The sequence below is a fragment of the Coloeus monedula genome, assembly GCF_965178545.1.
Source record: "Coloeus monedula genome assembly, chromosome: 2".
Taxonomy (NCBI): Eukaryota; Metazoa; Chordata; class Aves; order Passeriformes; family Corvidae; genus Coloeus; species Coloeus monedula.
In genome coordinates, this window is record NC_138782.1 from 13,355,744 (window position 1) to 13,370,180 (window position 14,437).

A 14,437-nucleotide genomic window follows, 5' to 3' on the forward strand; every position below is an offset into this window, starting at 1 on the left:
TGCCCAAATCGCCTTAGAAACAAGGAAAATAAGCCAACTGCTTGAGGCCGGGAGGCTACTGGCAAGAGCAGCTCCCCAGCAGTAGGAAGCTCTCAGGAGATGTTGGAAGCATCTCCTTCCCTTGGAGCTGGTGCTGCCGTGCTGCTGCCTGCCCAATACCCAGTGTCACCTCACCCCTGGCTGAGCTGGGCAATGCCCCAGGGCTTGCCCTGCTGCAGGGTGCTGGGCCCAGAGCTGGCAGGCACACAGGCCCCGGGCTCACTGCCACCGTGCTGAGCAGAAGCAGGTGACATCCCAGTGACGATGTCCTTGCTGCACACAGGCACTGGCCTCAGCAGGAAGACCTTTAGCTCCAGAGGGGCAGGAGGGGAAAGCACGACCACTTTGGGGGTGCACCAGCCTTGCCACCTGCTGCACCAGACCTACAAGCAGCAGGGGCTGGGGATACATGGACTCAGGGATGCTGAGGAGTGCCATGGGATCCCTCAGCAAGGCCCTGGCAGCAGGTCTGGACAAGCTGGCACATCCCATATCTACTGCCTTCCCCCCGTTCCACTGCGACTTGTCACCAGAGCAGGACTTGCGTCATCCACAGGAACTTCAGTGGAGACAGGTGCTTCAGCAACACCCTCAGGCCGGCTGACCTGCTCCTTGTTCCACGTTTTGCTCCCAGCAAGGCCTGGCCCCAGGCCCCAAACACCTGTGGCCACCCACACAGCACAGCCGTGCCCAGGCACTCTCCCAGCACACCCTGACCTGTCACACTGGGGTCACCTGGGCCATCCCCTTGTCAGCACAGCCATGGCAAGTAAGGAGAAGTAAGAGGGCTGGTGTTCAAACATATTGGAGAGAGGCATTGACTCCTCTGAGTTCAAACACTTTTGACTGTAACAGCACTGACAGTGGGAATAGAGGATAACAGGTACTTTATTTCATACAGGATCAGTTTCCTAGAAGTATTAATAATGCTGTGGAGATGACCCTGAGAAACCAAGCTGCTCTGAAGGAGAGATCCCAAACAGCAATACCTGAGCAGTCACAGCATGCCCCATGTATGAGGAAGGCCAGCCACACCTAGATCTATATCACCAGGAGCAGCCCATGTGGAGCAGAGTGGTCCTCTCACCCTTACTCATCTCTTGTGAGACTACATCCAGACACTGACCCATGCTGGGCCACAAAAAGACAGCTGTTGGTTGTCTGGGCTGACTCCAATTGGGTATGGCAAAGCTGTCAGCGGTGGGAGCACTGCTAGGAAAGGCTGAGGGAACAGGATTTATTCACCCTTAGGAAGAGGAGGTTTTGGGGAGACCTTACAGCACCCCTTTCCCACCCACCCCCCAGAGCTGTGACAAAGCTGCTGAGAAGACAGAGTCAGGCACTTTACTGAGAACAAGACAGTGATTGTGCACTAACACCAGGAAGGTTTCCTGGATGAGGGGACAAAAAGTTCCGTCTTGAGAACCTGAAGCAGTAGGGCAGAGGCGAAGAGAGGTGAGGGCATCTGTCCTTGGACATTACCAGACCTCACCGAAGCAGCTCTGGGCAACCTGATCTGAAGTCAGGGTTGCTGCTCTGAGCAGGCATTGTCCCACATCCTTTTCTGCCTCAGTGGAAGTCTGAAAAGATCTCGAGTAGAGCCAGCAGTGCAGGGCACGACTCAGGCTTTCCTTGCTAGAGTTAGAAATGAGCAGGTGCAAGGGCAAAGACAGCTGTCATCACCATCAGCATCTGCAAAACACACCACCCAGGCATGACCTAAACCACAAGCAAAGAAGGTACTTCAGCTACAAAAACCCCACTATTTCCTTCGGCTCAGCCTCTGCTCTGCTGCCTTACAGCACCACTGTGCAGTGGAAGGCAGATCCTGGGAATTGGGATAACCATCTCCCAGGCCTGGCCAAGGCAGAATGAGTCCCAAATGCCAGACAACAGCAGGACTGTCCAACAGTCACAGGTTCTTCTGTGAGGGCAGATGGCGCTTGTCTTTGATGGCATTCCTCTTCCTCTTCTTGTTCAGGAAGCTCTCCAGCTTTCCACTCCTCTTCAGCTCTGCATACTTCTCAGCTAGTTCCAATTTCCGCTTCTCAGCTGTAAAGTCAAGTTTTATACTGAAGCCCAAAACATCTCTACAGAGCAGCCCCTCCTCACCTCTCCCTCCCTGGTCCAGGCTTAGCTTGTCCCTTGAGTACCAGCACTAGAACAATCCCCCCCACAGCTCTGTGGAATAGTATGGACACTTTGCTTCCAGTGCTTGAATTCCTGCCAGCAGTACTCCCTCTGGATCTTCCTGCAGCATGCTCACACCAAGTACTTACATTTCTTTAGGAAGAAGGGTTTCTTTCCCTGCTTGGCCAATTCCCTCTGTTGTCTTTTCAAAGTCAGCTCCCTCTCTCTCAACTTCTGCTGTTTTTTCTGTGCCTGTTCCTGCTGTGTCTGTACAAAAAGGGTGGCCTGTGTCAGCATCAAGGCAGACCTCAGGTCACACATCCTCTCTCCCAGTGCCTCACAGAGAGGAGATGCTGCACTGAACTCACCATACGGTTCAGGAGCCGCTGAAGTTTCTCCTTCTGTTCCATGTTCCGGCATTTCTTCAGCTGCTTCTGAACCATCTGAAGAAGAGAGCAGAAAGCTGCATGACTGCCTGCTTATCACCTCCACTGTGAAAAACCTTTGAAGAAGTAGCCCCTGCCAAACAAGGTTCTTCCAGGCAAGGATGGGCACAGAGCATCACCTCCTTCTCCTGCTTCTTGATGCTGTCCAAGAAGCTGTAAGTCTTCATAAATATTTCAGGCTTATATTCTCCAGACAGGTCATCAAATCGGGGGTCTCTCTGGACCTGACAGCAGGGAAGGCAAAAGCAAGAGCTGTAGTCAGTGTCAGCCTGCTTGCTCTCCTTTCATGGATCAGCCACTGTTTTCCCCAGCAATGTTATGTTCCCACCAGTGAAACATCCCCAGTTGGCAAAGATCAAGTACGATGGTCAAGGTGGCATCCCCAAAGTCATGCCTGCATCCAGTTTACCATGCAACAGACATCTCCACATGCAAGTCTGCCACCCAGGAATATCCAGGAACAGCAGCAGGAGTGCTGCCTCCAAACTCCTGCAACTCCCAGACCAAGAGCTGGCTGAATATGTGTTGTCAAGGTGATGGATTTGGGAGCTCAAACCTATCTAGATTTTCACAGATTAACTGGGTCAGGTCATGCAAAAAGGGAGAGACAAAAAGAAGCCTCTAACTGTGGAAATTTCCATATTCACATGATCCAGCAACGGTAAGTGAAAAGTTACATTCAGATGGAAAGTAGATGGACATCTGGAGTCCCAGGATTAGTACTGAACAGTGACCATGGTTTGCAGTGAAACTGTCATTGGTGGCAGTCATTGCACCTTCTAGGAACGCCCGGGTCACAAACTCTCAAGTTAACCTGCACCTGCTCCTGCACCCACCCACTGTTCTTCCCAGGGAAACGCTGTCACTGTCTGCACTCTGCAGTGGTCCAGCCCTGTTCTCCAGAAGTAGCCTGGGCCATCTGCAGTAGCCCCATTCCCAAGTGTGTGCCCTGTCAGCAGCACTCAGGGAAGTCATGAACTGGGGAGGGGCAGCACTCACCTTCTTCCTAACAGGGACGACTTGTCGCAGGAAAGGTACAGGCTTCTTGGCAGACATCTCCAGTGGCCTGAAAATGAGAAAAGTGTATTTAAGAGGAGCAGACATCAGAATGAGGCCCAGGCTAATATGCTGGGAGGTTATTTGGACCCTCAGAAGAAGATTACTGCACAACAGACTCTCCCAACTCAATCCTCACCACGATACCTAGAGAAAGCAAAGAGGTGACTCAGTCAAGAGCCACAGAAGGCTACAACAACCAGATGTATCAATGTGTGGTTAAAACAGCCCACACAGAACCTGAAACAACTCCACTGTCTCAAGTGAAAACCTACCACCTGCATCAATAAATGTGCTGTATTGATTATTCCTCTCATGGAGTCACAGAATGGCTGGGGGTGGAAGGAACCTTTCCTAAAGCAGGGTTACCTAGAGCAGGTTGCACAGGATTGCACCCAGGTGGGTTTTGAGTATCTCCAGAGAAGGAGACTCCACAACCTCACTGGTGAGCCTGTTCCAGTGCTCAGTCACCCTCACACTAAAGAAATTTTTACTTGTATTCAGGCGGATTTCAAAGATAGGGAGAGCAGCTGAGCAATAACATCTGCCAGCTCCCTCAGCACTCATGGGTGTCACAGCTGGGAATTTCTGCACTGGCCTGGTAGTCACAAAGAGAGGCCAATTCCACTATGGCCAGGCTCAGCAAGAAAGCCCAGTTTAACACCAGTAAGGAAAGAACCAGCCCCCAGGAGAACAGGCTGCACAGCAGATGGCACATATCCTGAGAGGGGCTCCACAATGAATCAGGACCATGAGGATGACAGTGACAACCAATTAAAGGAACAAGTTCTCCTTGCAACACAGGCCTTCACAGCTTGATGTTTCAGGCACTCAAGGGGGCCAGGATAAGGTGGGACAACAGGGTATTACTCTCCCCAGTATTACTTGGGTGCTGCATCCTGTGACTGGTCAGTACCTCAGGCAAGTTATCAGAAACATGAGAAACCTGTGAACCACCTGCTGAGAGCACCACAGCCAGCCACCGGTGACACTGGGCCAGGAACACAACCCCACGGGCACAGGTTTTCCAAATCCCTCTTAGGGCAGCATTCAGTGTATCCTCACATCTGCTGATGTGGCTACAAGCCTGCACAGTGCTCTGGAGTCAGCTTTATACAGCACTGCTGAAGCCAGCTCAGTGCCAGGGGATTTTCCTGAAGCCCTTTCTTTAAGAAGCTCACTTCCGTAACAAAAACATGAGAGAAAAAGCATGTGGGATTTACAGCAATACATCACTTAAAGGATCAGAGGAATTAAACAAAAGCAGAATTATGCAAACTCTGTGGCAGAAATAGAGACACTGTGAGAAGATGTTGCATTACACAAAATCCCCCAGAGTCCTGGGTAAAAAGTAAAGCAGAAACATCATCCTAATCAACTCTTTATGGCAGGAGAAATGGTTTTTGTGTTCTCTGCTTGTGTATTGAGCAGAGATTCAGAAATGAGTTAGGGAGTGCCAGTGTAACAGAGGAAACCCATTCAAATCACTTGGATGCCACTCTGAGGACTGAAAACTAGCTAAATACTACAAATAAAGGGTAAGGGTACTGCTCTTACCAGTGGGGGCCTGTGGAGAACTGTAAAAAGGTGTGATAGCTTTTGGTGTGTTGAATACAGGAAAAAGTCTGTGATGGTGAGTACTGTGGAGAGGGAAAAAAAGGAAACTGACCACAGACAAGCCACAGATGAGACAGCAGCAGAAGAATGAATGGAATTCCAGAACAATTGTCTGTGACTGTAACTCCAGCCAGTGAGAGCCAGGCAGAAGATACTGATAAGCTGGAAGGGGTTTAGGAACCAGCAGGGCAACTATTTCAGGTCACAGTAGACACTATCACAGAGCCTGAGAGGCACATCAAGCCAAGGGTTACAAGTGCCTTAATATAGAGGATATAAAGGTATTGAGTGCCAATTTAACTATCAAGTGACAGGTGGCTGCTGGGGATTTGAGGAGGACAGGATATTAAGAGCTCTGAAAACAGCACCAGACCATTCCCAAATGAAACACTATAGTGACAGGCATTATTGTCTAGTGTACTAAAGGAGATCTATGCCAGCTCCAAGGCAACACCATTGCTGTGAGAGGCTCCCAATGTAATTTCTGGAGTGCAGAGAGCACACATTCACATTTTTCTGATCACAAAAGAGCCTCTTTACCCCTTTTTGCCTTGTTGCTGCTTCACTGTAGCTTTGGTAGGCTTCACAGTTTTCTTCCCACCAGGCACCTTCTTGCTCACTCTCATTCTTGCCTCACTCTGCACCCGCAGGAGTTCTTCAAAAGACATATCAGATTGATCTGGAAGAGAGCACAGGGCACACCTGAACTCAGCAGCTTCTCAAGGCACTTCTCACCCCCAAACTCCACCAAGAGGGATGTCTCAGAGCTTGAGACAGTGACACGAGCATAGCAGTGCCATCCCTGTACAACTGCGTGGCAGAAAGGAACCAGTGCATCCCTCAGCCTTCGATTCCTCTCCCATCAATCACTTCAGTCTTTACCACTGGAATAGAGCAGCCTTCCCCTCTTCCCAGTGTCTTTGCTTCTCTCTCCACTCAACAGCACACACAAGACCAGTACAAAGAGCAGTACAAGCTCTACAGTGGGCACTGCAAACTCTGAGGGGTCACCTCTCAGTCCTGACTCTCCCACTTTAACCTTTCCTTAATATCCCTTAGTGTCAGTAACCTTTAACATTTCTTATAACCAGAATGCAAAATTATTATCATCATACTATTCTTCATCCTAGATTTATACCTCTAGGTGTTCAGAACCAACAACTGAAAGCATTTCTTCAAGTCAGCACTTGGATATGCTCATTCCGCTCTCTTTTAAGGGCAAGAAGGGGTTTGCACTGAGTCCCTTCTGGAAAGGAAAGCTTTGACAAACTGACTTAGGTGGTGGTTGCGTGCCCAGCACCTCTGAGCAGTGACAGGCACATGGTTTTTCTGAGCCTTTGCAATACAAGACACCCCAACTGTGGCCCAGCAGGGACAATCACAGCCTGTCTGTGATACCTTGGCTGTATGCCAGGTGCCCCTCAAGCTGCTCTTGTAGCCCACTCACTCCCCAACCCTTACCACACAAACATGATACACTGCCCCATGAGTAAGGTTTGTGTGTGCTTTGCCAAATTCAGGAAGCAACATGAGGTCAGTCACATTGGCTCAGAGCACGGACTCATCCCAGGCACTCTCATCCTGGCAATAACCAAGACTTTCTTATTCAGAAACTACTCCCATCATCCAGAAAACATAATGGGCACAGCCAAGAGCTGCCTCAATAAACGTTTTCTTTTTGCTTGTTCTGAATGCTCAGGAACTCTGCTCTGACGATGGTCATTAGTGCTCTGAGGTGGGATCTGGGAACAGTGACTATCCAGTCTGCTGCACAGGGGACAAAGGAAATGTGAATACAGCATGATTTCATTGCACTGCTTCCCCTAAACACCCCTCCCATCCGAATTCTGAACAAGGACAGTCAAAAGCACAAAGAAAGCATTAAAGGAAGGGAATAACGTGTGGAAGATACTCTTGGCACTTGATGAAGACAAGGCACCGTCACTTGCACTCCAATATTCCATTTGGCTGCAAGTCCAAAACAATACTGTTTAAATAGCAAAGGCTTACAGGATGTCAATGAAAATGAGATAGAGACATCACATAAAAAGATGCACCATTTAGCAAAGGATTAAAAGGAGGTTTGGAATAAATCAGGCAAAGCAAAGGCATGCAGAGTGCAGAGTTTCCACTGATAAAGTATCTCAATACTGGTACAGGAGACCAAACCTGACTACCTGAAACCTAATGGAGAAAATTATTTCCACACAGTAGTATCAGTCCACAAAATACATCCTACTGTCTATTTGTAGGAGATTGAATTAACCACTCACAGTGATAAAAACATCACTGGACATCACTATAAAAAAAGAAGCCTGTTTTGGGGCAGAAGTGAATAGTCCCAGCAGGCATTCACTGCTGGGCAGCAGATTTGTCAACTGTGTGCGTGAAAAGGTTCTGGTTAAAAAGGCAGGATTAGCTTATTTTCCTTGTTCCTTGCATTCTTTCTCGAGGACTTAACTTCCCTATTTTTTTCTTTCCTTTTTTCCCCTTAGAATATAACTTACCTTTTCTGTCCTGTCTCTGTAGTCCATTTAATTTTCCCTCCTGCCATTTTTCCCCTTCATCCATTATTTTGTGAATTGTTTCCTCCTTTTTGCACCTCTTGATAAGCCACTTTTACCTGCTGATAACAGGGGCATTTCCTACTCACAAGCACAGCCTCCTCGTGTTTGCTCTCCTCCCACAGACTCCAGTGACACATGGACACCTTATGCCTTCTTCAGCTCAACCTGTAGGGAGCTGTACAACGTGCAGAGCACATCAGAGTGTCCAGGATGCAAGAACAGATGGCCTAAAGAAATACCTGATATCTGCCCAGTCGTTCCCTGCTGAGACAAAATCAGTGCTGGACTCTAATAGAACTCCTGCTGCTCCAGAAACAAGATCACAGAGGGCCCTGACAGATGGCAAAAGCAAAACTGCTGTTCCTGTTCCCATCCAGCTGTGGGAAGGAAAGAGTGCCTGTCGGTGATCCTCTCTCTGAGCTTTGCTCACCATTTCCTCACCAGAGGAAAACAAAATGCCTACACCAGATGGTGGGGCACCTTGCCCACCAGAGAATCCCACTGCCGAAAGCTCACGTCTAGAGATGTGCCTCCCCCACGGCCCCACAGCCTGGAGACCCTTTCACAAGGCAGCCAGTGACTCCTCACACCTGTGACACGCTGTGTTGTGCCCTGTGTTTGACACCAGTGTCCGCTCCCTCACAATTTCCTTCAAGGCCTTTTGCCGTATTTTTCGTAAGGTTTTCAATCTCACCTGGATCGTTCTGAGATGAGGAAACCAAACTGCGTTCACTGCTGTGGATGAGAACCACCAACCCCCCGCCTGAACCTCAGCCCACGTTGTGCCCACAGCCACGCATCGCCTGCTTCTTCCACTCTCTTGTCCTGGGAGGGCCTCTCGAGCTCCTGCACATCTGAACTGCCACAGAGAATTGTCCCCGAGATGTGTGACATCTTCCACAGCAACCCGGCCTGGTGCGAGGTGTATCCCCGCCCACGGCAGGGCGGGTGAAACTGCGTGATCTTTAAGGTCCCTTCCAACCCAAACCATTTTATGGGTCTGTGTTTTCACGCACTGGGAAGGAGAGGGGAGAAAAGAGGCCCCTACACGTGTTTGTTGCAGGGCCCTCTCACCCAGCTCCAGCGCAAACCCTGCTGGTGATCCCGAGCTGCTCAGCCGAGCAGGCGAGGGAGGGATGCAGGAGCTGGAATACCAGAGGGCAGCTCGTTTCCCCCTAACCGGGCATCCGGGACGCCCCGACCGTGCCCCGGGCTGAGGCCGCCGCCTGTCCCGGAGTCGCTCCCGCCGGGCCCCCCTCACCTTTCCCGCCAGCCCCAGCCACGCTCCCGCCGTCGTCGCTGCTGTCGCTGTCGCCAGAGCCCTCCTCCACCGCCTCCAGCCTCCCGAGGGGCTGCTCCGCGGCCGCCTCCTCCTCGCTGTCTGTGGAAGCGGCGGCTCGGCCCCGGCCCCGGCCCCGGCCCCGGCCCCGTCCCGGCGGCTCCCGGCGCGGCCCCATCGCCCCCGCGGCCCCGGAACGGCCCGCGCGGCACCGGCGGAACCGGAAGCGGCACGCGCAGGCAGAGGCGGTCACGTGGGGGAGCGGCCTTTATTGTCGTCCTTTTTTTTTTTTCTTTTTTTTTTAGGCAAAAAGCGTTCCTTTCTGAGGTATGGGTGACGTACGCAAAGACCCTGGCGATACCCATCTAAGCAGTCAATAAGTGTTTATGTGCAATATCTGGATCCCTCTGCACTGCTAGACTGAGCCGTCCTGATGCTGGATTTATCAGCCTAGACAAAGTTTCTAATACGAGTAATAAGTGTATAAAAGGAGGGTTTGCCACTGCCTCCAACCGGATCAGCTGCAGCTGTTAGAAGTGACCAAGAGGCTGAAAGGAGATGGGGATACTCATAGTGGCCTGCATTAGGAAAGGTACAGCCAGCAGACCAAGCGATGTCAGCATCTCTGTAGACTTGACACCTGTGAGAGCACACTTGGAATGTTGCATCCTATTTTCTGTTCAAAAGGAAAGCGGAGGAACTGGGGAGGGTCCAGCAGAGAGTTCCCAATGCACACAGAGGCATCGTCCTCGGCTTCCTCGGGACGGGGCCAGCGGCGCGGCGCGGGCGGCGAGAGGCTGTCGGCCAGGGCGCGGAGCTGCTCGGCCAGGCGCCCGAGGTCCCGGCCCGCGGGCGGGGCGGCGGCGCGGGGCTGCCGGGCGCGCAGGTGGGCCGCCTCCTCCTCCCTGCGGCGGACACGGGGTCAGGGACAGCCTGGGGGCCGCGCTCACCTGAGGCAGCGGCAGGTGCAGGTGATGCAGCCACCGCCCCTCCCCGGGACCCCGCTCACCTGAGGCAGCGGCAGGTGCAGGTGATGCAGCCGCCGTCCCGCCGCGCCCACACGCGCAGCCAGGTCCAGGCGCGGTCCTTGCGCAGCACTCGTAGCACGGCGGTCCCTGCTGCGGGCCCAGCCCCGGCCCCCAGCGCTGCGGGCGAGGGAAGAGACAGCGTGAGCCGGCAGTAGGGCACGGCCCCAGGCTGCCTGTACAGCCCGCAGGCTGCCCCAATGAGCTCTGCCGTCGGTCACTAGTCTGGCCCCAGCGGGACAGAAGCCACACAGAGCAGAGTCAAGTCCGCAGCAGTCCTGCCCTCGCAAAGAGATGGGGCTCAAATGGGCTTGCCTCTCCTCTGTATACTGTGGCAAAGCAGGATGCCCACCTCCAGGTTAGAAACTGCCTGTGACCTTGTAGACAGTGTATGGGGTGTGTAACCACTTCCCTGCCTCATCCTTTTTGGAGCAGGGAGTCACAACAGGGAGGACTGAATTCACTTTGTCGCTGCTGTCCTGGATAGCCACGTTTCAGGCATAACCAGACCAAGGAGCCAGGGGACAGCACGCACGTTCCCAGGCCTGACACTCACCCACGGCCCTGTGCTGGGCAGCTGCCAAGTCAGCATCCTCAGGGTGCAGAAGGCTGTACCATGACTGACCGACCAGCTCCTCCCTGTGGTAGCCGAGGTGGTAGGTGACACTGGGAAAGACAAGGGGAGTGGGGACTGTGTTGTACAGAGCCTGCACCGTGTCAGCAAGGAACAGCTGCTGCATGACGAAGAATGAAACAACAGAGGTACAGAAATGAGTTGTAAATGAGGGAAGAGGTTTGGGAAGTGTTTGTGAGAGTCTCAGTGCTCATGCAGGGTCTAGCCTGCATCCCATACACAGGTTTGGTGAAGAGAAATGATTCTTGCTGCCTGAGAAGTACAGCTGGAGCTGTGGTGCAAGCAGGCAGCCCTCACCTCTCCGTGACATCAATAAACGTCATGTCCAGGAGATGCATGCTCTGGAATATGTCATCCTGGGAAGCAGCTTCGCCATCTGTGGGTGACTGCACAACGGGTGTGCAGAGGGCCAGGAAGGCTGTGGTGGAGGGGGACGGTGGCCAGCGCAGGGCCACAAAGCGCCCACACACTGCCACGACCCGATTCCCCCCGTGCTGCAGCCGGAAGGCCTTGGATGTACGCATCTCGCTGACAAAAGTGACTTCTGCAGGGAAACACACCATTCAGAGGGTCAGGGGCTCCCTCACTCTGCTCCCAGCAGGGCTGGCGCTGGCTCTCTAATCACAGCCAAAGGCCAGAGCAGGGTGGCAAGATCCATGAGATGCCAGCTGAGGCCTCCCTTACCCCTGCCAGGCTCCTCCTGGGCAAGGAGGAGCTTCTTGTGCACATCCTCTCCCACTCGCCCATCCAGGATGTCAAAGACCGTGTCCCCTTGGGCAAGCAGCTCCACCTGATAAAGAGGGGCTGCCCTCAGGGACTGTGCACCTCTCAGTGGGCCCTGGCTGGCACCATGGGGGCAGAGCCTGCTGGAGCCACAGCCCAGCATCTGCTGGGGCAGCGTACTGTGCATGCAATAAAGGCACCAGGATGGGTATGGGGACAGTGACTGCAAATGCTCAGTGAGCAGGCCTTACCACGGAGAGGCCCAGCACCTGAGCCACGTTCTCCGAGATGTAGACCAGCTTGTTGTCGGCTGAGAGCACAAGCAGAAATCCCGGGAGCAGGGAGAGTAGTTCTGTGCCGAGGGCCGGACCCGCAGGAGGAGCCAAGCCTGCGTGGGGAGGAGGGTGAAGTGCTGTCTTGGATGGCGCAGGAGCAGTGCCCCACACAAAGCCAAGCCAGCGTGGAGTACAGCAGTGCTGAGGGTACCTGGAGGGAACAGCTGAGCCCCCCGCAGCCGGAGGCACACCAGGGCCATGGTGTGGAGGTAGGAGAGCCGCTCCTTCTCCTCTGCAGAGATGGGCAGCAGGGAGCGCAGCGCCTGCAGCTCTGCATTGATCTGGTCTCGGCGAGCCTTGGAGGCACTCTTGGTTGACCTGCAAAGCCAGCCAGCCATCTGGGACACGTGTCCAGGGAGGGAAAGGGACAGCATTCCCTGCCTGTCACTGTGGGAAGAATTGCAAGCTCAGGGATATGGAGTGGAGATGCTCAGCACCCGTGCCAGCTGCTGCCTCTAGGAGAGCAAACCTTGTGGGCACAGGCAGAGGTGCTCAGGCCTGCCCAGGGGCACACGCCGCTGCTATGGCTGTTGCCTCTCCTGCTGGGCACCAGGTTGGACACTGACATGTGCTTTGGTAGGGAGCCCATGTGACACAACCTCCCCACCAAACCCAAGGATGGAAACTGCATCCAGACCTGGAATGTGCACCCCAGCAGAGTGCAATATGCCTTTCCTCTTAAACCACCTAAAATACCTCTGCCCCTCCAAATTCCTGCACCTCCTCCCCATGCACCAGCTGGCAGTCCCGCTGTCCCAGGCTGGTGTCAGCATCTTGCAAGGGCCATTAGACCCTACACCAGCTGTCCCGGGGTTCTGGGAGGCCATCCCAGCCCTGAGGGAGGGCAGGAGGGAGCTCACCTGAACGGCCTCGAGGCGCTGGGTGCCTGCTTGGCCCTCCTGGGCAGGCAGCTCATCTCCGCCTGCAGGGGCCGGTGGCAGTGGCTGCAGAAGATGGTCATGCTGCCGGGACTGGGATGGCCTGAAGCTGGCAGGGAAACGCTGCCTCCTTCGCCTCTGGCTGTGGCTGAACCTGCTGACCCTGCTGCTCCTGGCCTCCTTTTGTACCCTCCTGGAGTGCAGAGGCCAAGCCACTCACGGAGAGAGTTACCTCTTGTGACGCAACTCCAAACAGCTCGGGGCTATTTTTAGAAGGCAGGCTGCTAAAAATAGCCCTTGCAGCCAGCTGCAATTTGAGAGGGGAAGTAATAAAAGGAAGCCAGGGTCTTTAAAGCAAACCTGCCGCTCAGGAGGGGGCAGTGACAAAGACAGCAGGGGGATCCCCTGTGGGGCACACATCTGCCCAGCTCCTGCCAGCCCAGCAGAACATCCTGTGTCTAGTCTGCCTGCCTGGGAGCTGCTCTCCAGCGTCACTGATGACTGGGCTGGGTGCTGGGAGAAGGAGCTGACAAGCCAAGAAAATGCACTGGAGACACCTGGACCAAGGTGGTGAGCAGTGTCCCATGCCCAAGCCTGCAGCAGGGTCCTGGCAGAGGCAGGTTAGGGCCACAGCACCCCTGAACCCAAGAGAACCTCTTGAAGAGGAGTGAGGTATCAGTGACCCCTCTTCCTGATGAGCCCCTTATTTTCTTCCCAGAGAAGACTTCTCCCTGCCAAAGGTTTGCTCTCCAGAGGCAGCTGGCAGGGAGTGCTGAGCCTTTCTGGGGCCTATTGTGTCCACTCGATGCCCCAGAGATTGTGATTCTTCCCAGTGACAGCCATTCATGGACAGAATTGAGAGAATTGGGGAGCCTCTGTGCTCAGCACCGCACGACCCAGCCCAGGGACTCTGGTGCTCAGGAGGTGTTTCCTAGTGCCTGGCACCCTGCAAGAAGAGTAAGCTTGGTGCTTCAGTGCACAGCAAAAAAACTCCACCATTTATTTCACAGACTGAGAGCGCACCTGTGGCCAAGGCAGCTGATTGAGGAGGGGAGTTAGAGCTGCTGGACAACACAGGGTAGATGTTCACCTAAATCCTTGTGGGTAACCTGTGGGTGCCAAGGATCACAAAGGACGAGCCCAGGCTGGGGCTGCTCTCCCTCAGCCAAATGTGCTGTCACAGCACACCCTGTTTCCCTCCAGGCCAATGATGCTCAGCACCTATCACGGTGAGGTGCTGCCAGTGTGTGAAGAACCAGCTCTTGTCACAATTGTGGTGCCTTCTGTTCTCTTGCCACAGGGTTTTCACTGCTCTCAGGCCACTCCAGACCACTCCATTGTGCTTGCATTGGCCACCTCCTGCAGGCTGAGGAGCCCAGCACCTCTGCAACCTTGTGCTGCTGGCTGAGCACTTGACCCTGGCTGTGTGCCAGCCCTCAGGGCAGGGGAGACAGCCTGGGCCCTCTGCCAACCCATTCCTGGCAGGCAGCTACCACCATCTCTGTGACTTTACATCCCAGGAAACACCCTGAGTGCTTCCCTAGCTTTCTCTGCATTAGCCCCACTACAGTTGCCACTGGAGCTCCTCTTCACATCAGATGCCTCATGTTGGTGGGAAGGGGCTTGAGCACAGTCCTCTGTGCCACCCAGGAAGGCTGTCCCAGGCATCCCTCCACCTCCACCCCTGAAGCAGGAAGCTACAGAGCAC

At 53.8% G+C, this 14,437-nt stretch overlaps 2 protein-coding genes across 2 annotated transcripts; both read right to left on the minus strand.

Annotated features, from left to right (window-relative positions):
* Positions 1-918: 918 nt before the first annotated feature.
* On the minus strand, positions 919-9,322 carry RRP36 (ribosomal RNA processing 36). Its single transcript, XM_082303004.1, has 7 exons — positions 9,117-9,322; positions 5,829-5,967; positions 3,615-3,681; positions 2,735-2,839; positions 2,538-2,612; positions 2,319-2,436; positions 919-2,091 (listed from the first exon to the last, which is right to left on the minus strand). Exons 1-7 carry the CDS (start codon positions 9,310-9,312, stop codon positions 1,952-1,954), a joined length of 840 nt encoding a protein of 279 aa, XP_082159130.1. The 5' UTR covers positions 9,313-9,322; the 3' UTR covers positions 919-1,951.
* A 151-nt stretch (positions 9,323-9,473) lies between these two features.
* NPAS4 (neuronal PAS domain protein 4) lies at positions 9,474-12,881 on the minus strand. Its single transcript, XM_082302447.1, has 8 exons — positions 12,712-12,881; positions 12,003-12,169; positions 11,768-11,904; positions 11,478-11,583; positions 11,091-11,337; positions 10,716-10,825; positions 10,144-10,279; positions 9,474-10,039 (listed from the first exon to the last, which is right to left on the minus strand). The coding sequence occupies exons 1-8, from the start codon at positions 12,810-12,812 to the stop codon at positions 9,751-9,753; spliced, it is 1,293 nt and encodes a 430-aa protein (XP_082158573.1). The 5' UTR covers positions 12,813-12,881; the 3' UTR covers positions 9,474-9,750.
* Between the last annotated feature and the right edge of the window lie 1,556 nt (positions 12,882-14,437).

Bases quoted from the DNA above. Each gene is read 5' to 3' on its own strand.
- NPAS4 (XM_082302447.1), bottom strand. From the start codon at position 12,812: ATGACCATCTTCTGCAGCCACTGCCACCGGCCCCTGCAGGCGGAGATG. The intron at 11,584-11,767 runs GTAAGGCCTGCT...CCTCTTTATCAG, and splicing joins AGGTGCTGGGCCTCTCCGTG to GTGGAGCTGCTTGCCCAAGG. The intron at 10,826-11,090 runs GTGAGGGCTGCC...TGTCTTTCCCAG, and splicing joins TTTATTGATGTCACGGAGAG to TGTCACCTACCACCTCGGCT.
- RRP36 (XM_082303004.1), bottom strand. From the start codon at position 9,312: ATGGGGCCGCGCCGGGAGCCGCCGGGACGGGGCCGGGGCCGGGGCCGG. The intron at 5,968-9,116 runs GTGAGGGGGGCC...GCTCTCTTCCAG, and splicing joins GGCTGGGGCTGGCGGGAAAG to ATCAATCTGATATGTCTTTT. The intron at 2,840-3,614 runs GTGAGTGCTGCC...CCCTGCTGTCAG, and splicing joins TCGTCCCTGTTAGGAAGAAG to GTCCAGAGAGACCCCCGATT.